Source organism: Ambystoma mexicanum, chromosome 6p (genome assembly GCF_040938575.1).
Source record: "Ambystoma mexicanum isolate Mex_15411 chromosome 6p, UKY_AmexF1_1, whole genome shotgun sequence".
Classification (NCBI taxonomy): domain Eukaryota; kingdom Metazoa; phylum Chordata; class Amphibia; order Caudata; family Ambystomatidae; genus Ambystoma; species Ambystoma mexicanum.
The window spans coordinates 1,119,745,536-1,119,762,477 of record NC_090935.1 but is presented as its reverse complement, the minus strand read 5'-3'; the positions used below and the strand labels follow the sequence as shown (position 1 = coordinate 1,119,762,477).

The 16,942-nt window shown below is 45.8% G+C and overlaps 1 protein-coding gene across 2 annotated transcripts in view; it reads left to right on the top strand.

The window, feature by feature from the left end:
- SLC1A1 (solute carrier family 1 member 1) overlaps positions 1–16,942 on the top strand; it is a 581,019-nt gene that overhangs the window by 269,759 nt on the left and 294,318 nt on the right. Inside the window, exon 2 of one of the 2 annotated variants that reach the window (XM_069625728.1) lies at positions 13,035–13,175. In XM_069625728.1, the coding sequence (XP_069481829.1) occupies positions 13,035–13,175 (141 nt within the window). Of the gene's footprint in view, positions 1–13,034; positions 13,176–14,800; positions 14,815–16,942 lie in introns of those variants that run through there. The other variant, XM_069625729.1, reaches the window with a different exon arrangement.

The window sequence follows — 16,942 nt, the reverse complement described above, 5'->3', positions numbered from 1 at the left end:
CGTAGTCTGTCAATGTATATATACACATACACGCACAGGCACATATACTCAGTGACAAAATAAGTAAGTTTAGAGACAGTGAAGTTGAAACATTTCAATGCAATAAAACCCTTGAATTTCTGTGAAAAAAACCTTAGTTGAAGTAAAACTAATTGAAGTAACGCTAACGCGACGGTTTAGTTCAACGAAACCCTTGAAATTTGGCAAGTGCGTTGTGCATACCAAGAGAACACTAATATCACAGATAACATTACTGATGACATCAGCAATGATAACCCTTATGACATCACTCATAACGTCATTGATGCTATATTGCAAATATTTCTTTGCACGGAGGTGTTTTAACTTTTGTTTCTCCTAGCTAAAGTTTTTTCACTGAATGTCAAGGGTTTTGGTGTGCTATATCTCACAGCAGCCGTAGTACCAATGGAAGAGGGAACCTCAGCAAGCATCGTAAATGTTGATGATTAATGTTCCCTCAGCTTTTACAGACGAGGGTTGTAGAATTCCCATCAACACAAATCAGGGTTTTGAATGATTTGGAAATTGGGACAAATTTAAATGAACTTTGGCACCTTAAGCCAGTCCACCACTTGCACGCCCTTTCTTAGAGGGGGTTGTATTCTGAGCCAAAATTTGATAGCCATCAATAAAAATAGATTTGGTGCACCAAGTTTCTTGCAAAATAAATATATCAGAAGCCTCTATCAATTTTTGACCCTCAGTGCCTAGTGTTCAAGCATAACCACTGTAGATGAATTAAGGGCGTAGGTGGTCAATTTGTGCCACTGTGTTGACACACTGGCATCCAGTACTCAGTGTCCTGCACACATTTTCTTGCTCTAGTACTTTGTCTTTGCAGTGCTTGTCGCACCTTGCGCTCAGAATTTTGAGTGGCTTGTTGACTTGCTACCTGAGACTCACGCTCCATAGAAGGTTGGATGTTTCTTTCAAGCTTTTGACAAGCAATCAGTGAGGAACCGATCTGACAAAAAAGGTCTGCATGGGATTTTCACATAGCCACCATTAACAGGGAGGCAAATTCCACCAAGGCCCAGTTCGTGAAGCAATTCCATGCCGGTAGCTAAATGTTTAGAATGTTGGTGGATTGGATTACATCTAAATATGGAATCTGTTGAAAAGGGATAAAAGAGTAGACCTGTTCAAAAAAGGACTAGAAGCAATTGGAAAGTGTTCCTCTAAAAGGATCCGTGTGCCCCTGTCTTTCAAAGCATTTGGATGAATAATAGGGATAGTGGGCTGAGAATCAACAGTCAATGCCTCCGTTTGTGACTTATGTTTAGACAATAGGTCGATCACCAATCAGATCAGCTCTTGCCAAAATAATTTGTAGAACATGAGGGACGGTGGCAGGATATTTATTTTCCAAAACTTTATTTTGGACTGGTCGGGCAAATGTGTCATTCTCAGAAATTTCTTCCCCCCAACCTTCAGTGGACCATGTAGGTAAACTTATTCAGAGACAGCAAGCATCGTAGAAGCTTTATAGTAAAACCGGTTTATTCAGATACATCAAGCATCGTAGGAGCCTTATAGTAAAACAGGTTTATTCAGAGACAGAAACCACCGTAAGAGCTTAATAGTAAAACAGGCTTATTCAGAGACAGCCAGGATCATAGGAGCTTGATAGTAAAACAGGCTTATTCAGAGACAGCCAGCATCGTAAGAGCATGATAGTAAAACAGGCTTATTCAGAGACAGCCAGCATCGTAGGAGCTTGATAGTAATACAGGCTTATTCAGAGACAGCTAGCATCGTAGGAGCTTGATAGTAAAACCGGTTTATTCAGATACATCAAGCATCGTAGGAGCCTTATAGTAAAACAGGCTTATTCAGAGACAGCCAGCATCGTAAGAGCTTGATAGTAAAACAGGCTTATTCAGAGACAGCCAGCATCGTAGGAGCTTGATAGTAAAACCGGTTTATTCAGATACATCAAGCATCGTAGGAGCCTTATAGTAAAACGGGTTTATTCAGAGACAGCAAGCATCGTAAGAGCTCGATAGTAAAACAGGCTTATTCAGAGACAGCCAGCATTGTATGAGCTTCATAGCAAAACAGGTGTATTCAGAGACAGCCAGCATCGCAGGAGCCTTATAGTAAAACGGGCTTATTCAGAGACAGCAAGCATCGTAAGAGCTCGATAGTAAAACAGGCTTATTCAGAGACAGCCAGCATTGTATGAGCTTCATAGCAAAACAGGTGTATTCGGAGACAGCCAGCATTGCAGGAGCCTTATAGTAAAACGGGTTTATTAAGAGACAGCAAGCATCGTAAGAGCTTGATAGTAAAACAGGCTTATTCAGAGACAGCCAGCATCGCAGGAGCCTTATAGTAAAACGGGCTTATTCAGAGACAGCCAGCATCGTAGGAGCTTGATAGTAAAGCAGGTGTATTCGGAGACAGCCAGCATCGCAGGAGCCTTATAGTAAAACAGGCTTATTCAGAGACAGCCAGCATCGTAGGAGCTTGATAGTAAAACCGGTTTATTCAGATACATCAAGCATCGTAAGAGCTTGATAGTAAAACAGGCTTATTCAGAGACAGCCAGCATTGTATGAGCTTCATAGCAAAACGGGTGTATTCAGAGACAGCCAGCATCGCAGGAGCCTTATAGTAAAACGGGTTTATTAAGAGACAGCAAGCATCGTAAGAGCTTGATAGTAAAACAGGCTTATTCAGAGACAGCCAGCATTGTATGAGCTTCATAGCAAAACGGGTGTATTCAGAGACAGCCAGCATCGCAGGAGCCTTATAGTAAAACGGGCTTATTCAGAGACAGCAAGCATCGTAAGAGCTCGATAGTAAAACAGGCTTATTCAGAGACAGCTAGCATTGTATGAGCTTCATAGCAAAACAGGTGTATTCGGAGACAGCCAGCATTGCAGGAGCATGATGGTAAACCAGACCTATTGAGAGCTGAAAGATATACACTGTGGCAGACCTCTAGGGAAGAGATATCATACCTGTAAGGTGTATCACAATGTAAATTAAACTGTTGGTCAAATAACATTTGAATCTATTGAAACGGACACAGAGAAAATATAATGTAAAACATAATGTATGTAGCAAGGAGATGAAAATGAGATGTTTTCAGCAGCAGTCAATCTAGTAAAGGAGAGTGGCCGTAACTGAACCATCTTAAAGCATAAAATGTGAGATAAACCTAAAATGTTTTCAGTGCGCCCCAGAGATGAAAATGGAAATGGGGTAAGTGAAACAAGCATCCCCTTTCCTGGTAAAGGGGACACCACACAGGAATGTCCCAGATGTGCCAAGGCAGCCCTGGATGTGGAAATGAGAGGAGCGTGAAATGTACCCCAATAATGGAGACGTAGAGGATAAGTGGGGTGTGTAAGGATTTCCTGGGGTAGCCTGTACAGGTGTAGAATTGCCGACCTACAGCCAGGCTGGCCAGGCCCATAGGGCGGTCTAGTCGGAAAGGAGGGAGAGAAGGAAGTAGCCCATAACAGATCCAGGCAGAGCGTTCAAACTGAAGCCGATGATGTCAGAGAATTGTGGGGCAGACTTTGTTCAGCTTGAATACTTACTGCTGCTTGGGTAGGTGTCTATGGGTGTCCCTAAAGCCTATAGGCTTGAAACATGGAACATATGTGGCGCCGCAAGCCACTCCCTTGTTCTTAAATCCTACAGGCTCATTAGCTACGAGTGGTGGTTCAGCAGTATAGCTGCATTTCCTCTCTCATAAATGAGGATCGGTCACTATTTCAATGTTATAAAGCTGTTTATTCCATATTGCAAAAAGTCCCATGTGCGGGTTATCAAATTACATATGCCTAAGTGCCACATTGTTCCATGAAGCCCATGATGATTACACCTTGTGATTAGAATGAGGCATGAGCTAATCACACTACTGGACAAACATGCTTAGAGATCTGCCGTTGCGACATGCATGCAAGGAGGACTAGAAGTACAGTGCCAGACTCTAAAAACAATGTTTTGGAGCAAACGTTGGGATGCGCAAATAAATGCATAGCCTTGACTTGAACCAAAGAAAATCATGCATTATTAACAAAGACCATCGCAATGTGTGCATTATAGGGCTCGCCGAGGTGCCCTACCTCACACCTTTGCACAATGGTGTACATCACAGACCTTGGCAAGAAGGCCCACTTGCAGCTGCACCTCCTCAGAAGTATTCTCAGAAGCTCACCGTCTCCGGCTGGACTACTGCAACAGCTCATCCAGAACAGGGCTGGACACTTATCCTTGGCCTCAAGTCCAGGCACCATATCTCTCCAGCCCTTAAAACTCTGTCCAGTGGCTGCACGGATCAAGTTCAAGATGCTCTGCATCGTCCACAAGGCTTTCTGGTGCTGTGGTCCTCACTATATCCAAATCTCTCTACCTTAGTACCTACTGTCTAGAGCCCTTCGCTCATGTACTTCTAACTCTCTGCGGGTCAGGCCCTTCTCCAAGCAGAGGTTTGCAGGGGTTGCCCTCTGGAATTGTCTCCCTGCCCCTCTCAGACTTGAGCCAGACCTTCTTTTTTTTTTTTTTTTTTTTTTTATCGGTTTATTACAAACCTTTAAAAATATTTTACTAACAAACACACAATAGTACACTTCATCAGGAAAAGAACTGTCCGTTAACAATCCCTTAGCCATCCCTTAGCAATCACTTAGCAATACCCCTGCCAAGATCACAGACAACTATGCAAGACATTGGCCTCCTTGAGCTTCAACTGACAATAAGTTCAGTCGATTTTCAATTACCGTCAGAAATCGAGTTAATGGTAATATCAGCTTCCTGTCACATCCTTGAAACATATAGGCCCACCAATCGTCCGCACAACGGGAGGGATAGATTGCTCCCCAAGGGCCCAGATGGATTGTCCTTTCAGAGCGGAGATTAGTGCAAAATAGGACCAAGTGCTTTAGGGTTTCCTTGTCTTTGGAGCATATTCTACACATCAAGGATTCAACTTTATTTGAACGCCAAGACACCAGCCGTTCACTGGTTTTAAATGCATTCAACCGCATCAGCATGAACACTCTTCGAGCCTGTGGGTCTGGAAATAATTCAATGTAACGTTGCAAAACATTAAAAGGCCTTGTCTCGAGCGGGATGTCCTTCATCATGGAAGCTGTGCTGCGTTGCGTACAAGTTTGTTCCCAATCTGCACGCCAGATTTTTAATTTGGCAGCGTTCGGGTCGTTATGCAGCTGGTCCATGCTAATCCCATGATTTCTTAAGATATCTTCACATCTTTTCGACCATAATGATACCATGCTGTTGTTTGCCGGAGATGGATCGTGAAAGATATCAAATTGTGGAATGTGTTCACGCTGGCGTGATTTCCGAAATAAGCTTATTAGGGCCCAGCAAACCCTTGCGTGTAACGAGATAAGTGAAAGTTCATACCTCACACAAGCTGTTGCAATACCCCTAGGCAACGCCAGTACCTTCGACCAAAAGCAGTGCTCCAGCGAAGACCATGTGTCAGCACTACAGCCCAAGGCGTTTTCTGCGCCATATAATAATACTGGGATTACCTTCTGATGATAAAAGGCAAGTACCGGTTTTAGTGAAAATTTCCCATATTTGTTCCATATGATGACTGCTTGACTGGCCAATTGTTTGCATTTACTTTTATTTTCAGACATCCATGGGCCGTCGTTGACTGATGAATTTAGTAACATTCCAAGGTATTTTACGTTCTGAGTTGTCTGAATAACCTCCCTACCCAAGTACCATCTTGGATGGTTTTTCGTGTTTCGACTTCCACTGTTAAGATTTTTTAACACCATAATTTCACACTTTCTTGTATTTATTACCAAGTGGTTTGATGCAACATATTGTGCAACTGCATTCAATTTCCTCTGTAAACCTACGGGAGTTAGATCCATAATAACAAGATCGTCGGCGTATAGCAGCCAGTTTACGCAGGTCTTTCCGATCTTCGGCGGAAAAGATCTTACATCGTTGATTGCCAGTCCAATATCGGATATAAATAAACTGAATATTGCAGCTGCTAAGGGACAACCTTGCTTCACCCCTTTATAGGTCTTGATTGGGGTTGATACGTTTCCAGATTGATCCAACCGGATTTTTATGGAGGTTTCAGGGTGCAATTCGCGTATTGCTGCCATTAAGTCGACTGGATATCCCCAACTTTGCAGTTTTGCCCACAAGCGGGCTCTGTCAATGGTATCGAAGGCGCAAGAGAAGTCGATAAAGGCCAAGTAGGCCTTAGATTTAGATTTTAATGCTTCCATTTTCAACAGATTTAGCACTAACAAGTTTAGAGAACAGCCCACTTGCTTTACGAAACCTGATTGCCTTTTGTCTACGTGGTTAGTCTCAATTGCCCATTTTACCAGTTTGTGTTGTAACATTGTGGCATAAATTTTCCCCAAACTGTCGAGTAAAGCCACAGGACGATAGTTCTTTGGGCAAGTTCTATCTCCTTTCTTGAATATTGGGACAATCACAGCAGATTTCCAGGATTTCGGAGATTTTTGAGATTTACAGATCCTATCAAATAGGGATACGCATATGGACGCCCATAGCTCAGGCTGTTGTTTAATCGTGAAATTGGAAAGCCCATCCGGTCCAGGGGCTCTTGATTTTTTTGCTTTATTAATGATAGACACTATCTCTTCTTTTGGAAACGTCAAATTCCATGGTATCGCGGTTGATCCCAAGGTGGTAATCTCAGGGATATTGGCTTTATATAAGGCTTCGAAGTGATTAATCCAGGTTTCTTCAGAAACCATGCTGGACTGTAGTGCCAATTGAGGAGCCTGAAAGTTGTTAATGATTCTCCAAAAATCGCTCGTGTTTTTGTTTTTCAGAGTATTTAACATCTGTTCTGCATCATTTTGCGCTTGTATATATTTGTGCATTTTCAGCCAATTTTTGTATTTTTGCTTTGCCGCCTTTGTTTCTAGTTTACGAGTGGTCCTATCAAGAGCCTTAGCTCTCCTTATGGCAGTGCGCATCATTCATTTTTGCGTCAATTTCTCAATATCAAAGCGGTGGACACGGACCATGTTGGAGTTTTTAAAACCCACTTTTACCGTTTTGAATTGTGTCAAGAGATGTTCATATTCCAGGTCTGCGCTCAGATGACAATACTGGAGCATCACCCCCTTAACTTCACTCTCCTCTAGTCTTAGGCGAACCCTGTTAGATTCGACCACGAGATTATGAGACCATTTTGGCCTTTGAATGGTACTGGTTGATACAAATTCCATGAGCAACATGTTGTGGTCGCTCTGGTCTTTTACACAAATCCTCAATGATTGAATCCTCGGATGCAAGGCTTCGGATGCGAACATATAGTCGATTGTTGAGGATGAGTCCATCCGATGCCATGTTTGCCTAGATGGTAAGTCGCCGCACGTGTTGCCATTCAGCATCTGAAAGTTACGTAACTTCATTCCAGTCGCCCAAGCGTGTGCCAGTGAGTTTTGAACTAACTGTGGATCCTTACATAGATCGATGTTTAAGTCACCGCACAGAAGAATCTTTGGAGAGTCTGAGTGTTCCATCAGATGATCAATTACACCGGTTATCAGATCGATGAACTCCATTTTACCGGCGCGTAGGTGGTTCCAATATACGTTCAGAATTATAATCGTGTCCTTCTTCAAATCCCATCTCCCTGAATTCTCATTGATGGTTTCCTGAATATATGGAGAATGATTAACAGACTTTGTGACGCGCCAGCCAGAAGTTCTTCTGACCATCGTTAGGAGCCCTGACATAGGGCGACCCAACCTAGCTTTTATGGCCGGATTTAATACCGACTCAAAGTCCGCTATGAGTGGTAGATCACTTAGCCAGGTTTCCTGTAGACACACAATTTGAAGATTTTCTAACCAAGGTGTGTTAAACAGGTGCAAGAACCCTCGAGTATTCCAGGAGGCTACAGAGCAGATGGTAGGGGCTTTTGAGTCCTGGCATTATTGGCTTTTCTTAACATTTAGAGCCCAGGCAAGCCAATTCCATTCTTGATTTTCAGCTGCAGGTGCTATCGAGTGCGGACGCTCATTAAAGGATCCGTTGAAAGAATCCTTTCTTTTAATTGTTATTCTTATCTGAGCGTTGGAGCCGTCACTTTTAGCGGTAGCCTCGCTAGATGGCAAAAGAGGATTCCTTGGCCGGCACGGTGATTGCTTGAGACTTTGAGTGCAGGTGTTTGTCGAATGAAGCGACCCTTCCAGTGTCCTTGTTGGCACTTCTTTCAATAGTGATGGTGCTGCAGTGGCGAACGACGGAGCGTCCTTTCCATTGTTGATGACCTCACTGGAGTTTTGTCGTGATTCATCAGAGTCGTTCAGATTATAGACGTCGAAGCCTAATGAAAACAATGCCACGTTTTCTTCTAATATTGACGTAATCAGAAGGTTCGGTGTAAAGTGAAGCAACACCTTGTCATTCGTGCCTTCAGCTGGAAACTCCACGACTTTGATGTCATTCGAGGAAATTGCACGTAGGCTTGGTACAAGGTGAAGTAATTGAAGAACCGTTCTACGATTCAAGATCAGATTCGCGATTGGATTCAAGCTCTCGATTGCCAGTTTGTATATACGGACTTTATTCGGCGCTGATTTTAGGCCCTTGTCGTGTGAAATTTGGGGATGTCTCTCAACCACCAATTCTTTTAAACTTCTTCGATAGCTTTCTAGGGGATCATTCTCAACAAATTCCAGCTGAAACTTTTCGGGCTCCTTATTTTTGTCTGTTTCGATCAAGGGGCATGACAATGCCAAGGATCCCCTTGGTCTACTGCTTTGCGCCTGAGCAATGCAAAAATTCCGTTTATCGGCCATGGTCATAAACACAGGACTGCCTGCTGGCGGACACATAGTGATCGAATTATCACAGGCTTCAATCAATTCACAGTGTCTTTCGTGAGACTTGTGTTTAAGTGTAGGATTTTTACCAGTAGCCTCCTTTGTACAAGGCTGCTTCGTTATTACAGGCTTTGAAGCAACTTTATCCAATAATAATACAGGCATCTCCATACCTTGAGTCGAAACCACTTTGGGTAATGGCACAGTGATTTGGGGCACATCAAAGCTTGTCGGTGAAACAGATTCTAACTCTACGGGTTCTGGATCGTCATAGGTTGAGAAATCCAGGATTTCAGTTAAGCCGTCCTCAGACGGCGTGGTATTCTTTATTTGAGGTTGTTTAGCTGAAATCAGATGAGCATTTTTTTGTGATATTAGGGTGTTACTCAATACAGGGACTTGAGCCGTTGAAGTTTTGGCCGAGTCACTAGAAAAGGCCTGTACCATTTTTATGTTTCGTAAAAATTTCTGAGATCCATTTGAGACGTTTTTCTTTGACTTTTGGTTCTTCGGTTTCTTGCTGGTTACGGCGTGGTTTGATTTTAAAGGCGAAGTTGCCAACTTCCCTGTGACAATGGAGGATCGTGTAAAAATGGAAAAGACCTTGGGTAGACCTTCATTTGCGGAGATACTCGCAACTTCGGTAGTTGTTTCAGTTACAGTATCAATGGCCGAAGGAGACACCGTTTGGGGGTCAACGGAGGCCTTATTGGCGGCGCTTCTAGCCTGCTCGAATACTGTGTTAAAGGACAAATTGACACTGTTTGATACAGGCAAACTTGCCGATAAGCAAGGACCAGTGGATGAAGTAGGTAAAATAGTCGGAAGCCCTGAGTCATAAGGGACTCCAAGGGCCTTTACAGGAGTCGAAACGAGATCCACTTCCGTTAGGGTATTATGCATTGCTTGAGACGACTGAGAGTAAAGAGGATCTTGGTTAGAGACAGCGTCCAATGGAGAATGCTGTTGTTTTGCTGCTTTAGTAAGGGCTTGTTCAACCTGAGGTTTAACTTTCGTGCTAGGGAACTTGCTACATGGGCACTCTTCAGACGACCGCCCACCTACAGTTTTAGTGTCATGTTTAAATAGGGCAAGGGTCTCTCGCGCCACTTCGGCGAACAGTCTTTTGTCAGATGAGTCGGTTTTCTTGCTCTCGTTTAACAAGACAAACGCTCCTTCCAGTCTTTTAAGGCACTCGTGTTGCTCGACGTACGAGCGGTCGCAAGTTTTTTCTATCTGAGTTAGTTTTGAGCTCTTCATTGCGACCACCGTTGTTAAGTCCTTAGTGGCTTCATGTAAGTTTTCGTACAGTTTCATGAACGGGGCCAATGAAATCGACGAAGAGGCCATAAGAAGGGCTTGTAATTCCGTTGATGAAGGCATCGTCGGCAGAGTTATACAAGATGAATTGGGTTGAGGCTCAGAAGGTCTGGCCACATGAAGCTCCTTCTCGCGACGAATTTTCGGAAATGGGCGTTCCATTAATGAAGAATCCGTGGAGTCATTATGTGAGGAGTGGTCGTTGCCACCGGATTCATCAATGGCTCCATAGGACTTCCATTTAGGGGAGGCAAGTCTTTTTTGGAAAGTCAAGTGAATTTCAGATGTCTCGTGCCTCAAGTCGGCCTTTAAGGACTGATCGGTTGATTTTAACCGTTTGTAGCACGAGTCAGGCCATATGTCAGAAATTGCTCCCAACAGCTGGCTGTTATTACGTTTAACTGCAGATTTTACTTTCGGTTCGGCTGAAAGATTCGGCTCTTTGGGTGTCTTACTGGCGCACATTTTGTTCAAGAGCGTTAAGTTCTGAAGGACGTTGTTCACTACCCCAAGGGAGTCTCTTCTTGCGGGCATTGAATTGCGTGCCTCTGGCTCGCCCATTGTGCCATTCTCCAGATTAAGAACGCAGTTTCGGTCACAGCCGTGCAGACTTGAGTTGGAAATGTGATGTTGAATGCTAAAGTTGTTCGCATTCGTATATACGATTTCTTCAAGCAAGCCCTCTGTGGACTGTTTCGTGGTTACACTCACTGGAGAACTCGCACTGATCAATGTGCTAGAGTCATTTAGAATAGGTCCCACGTCGTCGCTAGGTAAGCTAGAAAAAGAATAGGTGGACGGCCGAGGCCCAGCGGTCTGATTTACGGCAGTAAACAGCTCCTTCTCTTGATCAATTTCCTGTTCTACAGTGAATTCGCTGCTAGAGGGCGCTGCTCCGTCGACTCCGAGACCTCGAGCTGTGACTGAGTCTGAGTTACCTTGGCCGCGCGTGTTCGTAGCTACACACGCTCCAAAACCCTCCGCCACGGCGTCATCGCTCGCGGGAGCGGCGGCCAAACAGACACACCCTACGACGAGAGCCGGGATGAGAGATCCGCCACAGCAGTAACTAGGCGGTTCGTCGCTGTCACTATTGCGGGGCTTCGGCGGGGCTTCACGAACCCCGCGACATCCAGATCCCTCAATCACCTGCAGGGGCTCGCCGGCGTCCAGCGCACGGCATTCGTTTTCCTCCCCGCGCCACCCGTGAGTAATAGTGCAACCTGTGATAGAATCTGTGCTAGCGTTGTACATGCTGCATGTATTGTCAAACACGTTGTCACAGCAAGGGGGCAGATTAGCAATGGTGATTGTTGCGTTTTCAAAATCCTGTGCCTCGTGTGCTTGAATAAGACCTTCTTTGTGCTCGACAGACTCAGGTTCAGAAGTGCAGGAATGATAGCAACTTACTTTCTGTGAACGAGAACGTGGAAGTCGGCAAGTAGCCTTTATCTCATCGGGAGCCACCGCGCCGTCACGCCGCCTCTGTGCCCGGGTCCTTAGCACAGTAGATTGAGTGGACGCCATTACTCGCCGCTCGCCAAACAGCAAACAGCTTTGCTTCCACAGCCCTTTCCACCTCAGGGCTTCACGCCGCAAGGGTCATGGAGGCGGCCTCAAGTAGTCAGCTGGGTGGTCAGCTGATAGCTTGACTGTTGACTGTTAAAGGCACACGCACCTCTCCCCCTCTTCTAGGGGCTTCTCTGGTTTCCTCAAGGTATCAAGAGGATGATAGATAGGAATAACGCTCTTCCACTCGCCACAGCAAACAGCTTTGCTTCCACAGCCCTTTCCACCTCAGGGCTTCACCAGAAGCTTCTCAAGACCTTGCTCTTTGCCTCTTCTTTCTCGCTCCCTTTCCCCTGCTAACCTACCTTCCTGCTCTACCTGGACTGGCTGCAGTCGTACATGGCACCAGGCCCCTCCTGCCCAGTCCTCATGCATTTGCCTCCTGGCCCTGCACGCACTGCCGGGCGGGGCCTGCACCTCTGTAGTCCCCTGCCCTCTTCGCACTTAACTCAGAGCCCTTGCCCTGATTGCACTTACCCCCTTCCCTCTGCACTACTCGCACTTGCACGATCTGAATGCCACAAGGCCTAGTAAGATCCTTTGCCTTGTCAAGCCTCTGTTTTCCCCCTCCCTGTCTTCTTGCGCCTTGAAACCCTTGTGTATAGGCACATTATAAATGCCAAATCAACCAATCAATTAAGGAGTGTTTCTGTGCATTTTAAAGTCACCTCGAATTCAAAGTCTGGATGTGCTCTGAAATGCACGGAAAACAAACCCATTTGGCGCGAAATGCATGAGAGGGCCATTTCCGACCCTGCAGTGCATTTGTATCTCAGAAAAACAGCAGCGGCATAAACCCTGCTTTCATTTCTATCCCCAAGACAGGGATTGAAAGGCTTTCTTCTATTTCACAATGACGGGCCCTTTAGGGCCCACGTGGGTGCTGGGGGCCTTTTATAAATGCGTGTCCAAACATGGGGTATCCCCAAAAAAAGGCATTCTCTGTGCTAATTTTAGATACCTCTTTATTAACATTTTGCCTACGGTGTTTTTTCTGTATGTTAAATGTCTCCATTTTATAAATCAATTGTAGAACAGATATTTCTAATATAATGAATTCACGGCACATTATTGGTAGGTAGGTCACGACTGGCAGTACATGCTCAAAGCCATCAATATGTGAGCAAACTAAAGAGTGCATGGCAGTCTGGGGATTTTCCTTCGAACGCATGCGCTTGTATTTACTCTACATTCAGAAGTTGTTTTTTTAGGAAGTATGCTGTGGTTTATTGTGCGCTAACTGGTGTTTTCTGGGGCCTTCTGTTCATGATAACGAACCTGCTGTTTTGTTTCCATTAGGTATCGGCCTGGGAGTGCTGGTGCGAGAATATGCCAAGCTTTCGAATCTGGACAAGTTCTACTTCGCCTTCCCTGGAGAACTTCTAATGCGAATGCTGAAACTCATCATCCTGCCGCTGATTGTGTCGAGTATGATTGCAGGTACTGTACCGCTGGAGTCTGACCCATCCACCCATCACATTTCCTCTGCACTGTGTCCAGTATGATCGCAGGTACTGCACCGCTGAAGTCTGACCCATCACATTTGCTCTGCACTGTGTCGAGTATGATCGCAGGTACTGTACCGCTGGAGTCTGACCCATCCACCCATAACATTTCCTCTGCACTGTGTCGAGTATGATCGCAGGTACTGTGCCGCTGAAGTCTGACCCATCCACCCATCACATTTCCTCTGCACCGCGGAAGTCTGACCCATCCACCCATCACATTTCCTCTGCACTGTGTCGAGTATGATCGCAGGTACTGTGCCGCTGAAGTCTGACCCATCCATCCATCACATTTCCTCTGCACCGCGGAAGTCTGACCCATCGACCCATCACATTTCCTCTGCACTGTGTCGAATATGATCGCAGGTACTGCACCGCTGAAGTCTGACCCATCCACCCATCACATTTCCTCTGCACTGTGTCGAGTATGATCGCAGGTACTGTACTTCTGAAGTCTGACCCATCCACCCAGCACATTTCCTCTGCACCGCTGAAGTCTGACCCATCCACCAATCACATTTCCTCTGCACTGTGTCGAGTATGATTGCAGGTGATGTACCGCTGGAGTCTGCCCCATCCACTCACCACATTTCCTCTGCACCGCTGGAGTCTGCCCATCCACCATCACATTTCCTCTGCACTGCTGGAGTCTGACCCATCCACCATCACATTTCCTCTGCACTGTGTGGAGTATACTTCATCCACCCATCACATTTCCTCTGCACTGTGTCGAGTATGATCGCAGGTACTGTACTGCTGGAGTCTGACCCATCACATCTCCTCTGCACTGTGTCGAGTATGATCGCAGGTACTGTACCGCTGGAGTCTGACCCATCCACCCATCACATTCCCTCTGCACTGCTGGATTCTGACCCATCCACCCAGCACATTTCCTCTGTACTGTGTCGAGTATACTTCATCCACCCATCACATTTCCTCTGCACTGTGTCGAGTATGATCGCAGGTACTGTACTGCTGGAGTCTGACCCATCACATCTCCTCTGCACTGTGTCGCATATGATCGCAGGTACTGTACCTCTGGAATCTGACCCATCCACCCAGCACATTTCTTCTGCACTGTGTCGAGTATGATCGCAGGTACTGTAACACTGGAGTCTGACCCATCCACCCAGTACATTTCCTCTGCACTGTCAAGTATGATCGCAGGTACTGTACTGCTGGAGTCTGACCCATCCACCCAGCACATTTCATCTGCACTGTGTCGAGTATAATCGCAGGTACTGTACCGCTGGAGTCTGACCCATCCTCCCATCACATTTCCTCTGCACTGTGTCGAGTATGATTGCAGGTACGGTACCACTGAAGTCTGACCCATCCACCAGCACATTGCCTCTGCACTGTGTCAAGTATGAACTCAGGTACTGTACTGCTGGAGTCTGACCCATCCACCCAGCTCATTTCCTCTGCACAGTTACTGTACTGCTGGAGTCTGACCCGTCCACCAAGCACAATTCCTCTGCACTGTGTCGAGTATAATCGCAGGTACTGTACCGCTGGAGTCTGACCCATCCACCCATCACATTTCCTCTGCACTGTGTCGAGTATGATTGCAGGTACTGTACCGCTGAAGTCTGACCCATCCACCAGCACATTTCCTCTGCACTGTGTTGAGTATGAACGCAGGTACTGTACCGCTGGAGTCTGACCCATCCACCCAGCTCATTTCCTCTGCACAGGTACTGTACTGCTGGAGTCTGACCCGTCCACCCAGCACATTTCCTCTGCACTGTGTTGAGTATGAACGCAGGTACTGTACTGCTGGAATCTGACCCATCCACCCATCACATTTCCTCTTCACTGTGTCGAGTATGAACGCAGGTACTGTACTGCTGGAGTCTGACCCATCCACACATCACATTTCCTCTGCACAGTCTTCCCTGCTCTTATTGCTACTGCCAAATGTGCAGAGCGCATGCATTGTGTGATCAGCTATAGTGCTAGAAACCCACCTTAAGAGCTCCCTGGCTCAGGTTTATCAACTGCACGTTTGCATAATAGCATGCCTGGCTCCTCCCGAGGGTTTATCCCAGGGTAATGTGACATACCAGTGAACAATTATATGTGCCACCCAATCAGACAGAGGAAAGCAATCATGCATCAGCTGGCAGGCACCGTCCTTTACTCACCACTTGGTTTTGGCTGCCACTGCTGTGATCCCTTATGCACTTGGACAATAGAAGACTTGCATGTCAGTGGCCACTTCCAGAGATGGATGCCGGATCAAGGTGTAGGGTAAATGTGTTCCATTTCTCTCTGCACACTATACATTACAAAACATGGGAGCAAAAATAATGTAGACAGAACAACAGACTTTAAACACACAAATGCCCTGAACTGACCCAGATAATCCTCTGGTGACTGTGTCTGAAGACGGACAGTCAGGGTTCCCTGCGATTTGCAGTCTTGGGAATGATTGTTTTAGATGAAAGTCACCTTTTATTCTGCACCTCATAGTCTAGACCCTCCTCTGAGTACAACTCACCTCTTCACTTGGCAACATTGTAGTATCCTATGTGCACCTTCATGTTAAGGTCTCACTAACACTGGTAGTTGCATATTGACGATGGCTTGGACATTCTACAGAGTCATATGGTGCAACCGGTGAAAGTGAGTTGGTACTTCATATGTGTGTTTTCTCTAGGTGCCAACGGTGCATATATGTACTGGGCCAAGTGGGAGATGGCGCGCTATTTACCTGTGCATTGTACTAGTCAAAATGGCTAGCTCAGGAGTAGTTCATACACAAGTGAAACCATGTGCTCAGTGTTGCTCCTCCCTGTTGAAAATATGCCATAAAAAGAGTCGAATTGAGAGCGCTGTATTGAATATTAATGGGCCACATTCAAGAGTGCCCACACAAATCTGTAGCCAGTAAAATAAATAATGGGGCGATGAGAGAGGCAGCTGGCCATTAAGAGGGGCAGAATAGTCCAATGAAAGCCAGGATTGGGGAAGTAGAGGGTTCCCAGATGGCTGCATATTCAGATTGACTGACTCCATGGATGGTGGAGAGAGCTGGAGAATGCAGAGTAGGAAGGCAGGAAGCCCTCCTTGAGCTGAAACACTCAGTGAGGAGGTAAAGCAATATCACGGCAAGCCTTGTGAGAGGCCATCAGGCCCCAGGTCGGGATTATCAGGCAGGATAGTTTAGAGAAGTCAGGGGGCATCTCAGTATCACTGCAAGCCTTCTGAGTGTCCCAGGAGGATAGCTCAGTGGCAACGTACTCGCCTTGGAAGCAAGTTGACACAAAGCAACACAGGTTCGATCCCGGGTCCCCGCTTAGAAACTTCTGGGTATTTAAGCGTGTTATAAAATTGCAACTAAGAAAAAAAAAAATCTGTAACAGCGCCTTGATACCCCCGGGCTGTGCGAGTGCTTTAAACATACAAATTAATTGATTTATGAATGAGAGGCCATAAGGCCCCGGGTCGGGATTATCAGGCAGGATAGTTTAGTGAGGTCAGGGGGCATCTGCATAAGCAGCTAGGCTTTTCATTGGCTCCTTTTCACCATATGGATATTCACAAAGAATATCCACGCATATTGAAATATACTTGCTGAAGCCTTTTGGTTTATTCCAACATGGCCACTTGCACAAGAAAAAATCACAACCACGATTTTCCTTGAAATAACGTGCACCTTGCACACTAGTAAGGTGTCTGCTTCAGACAAAGCAAAGC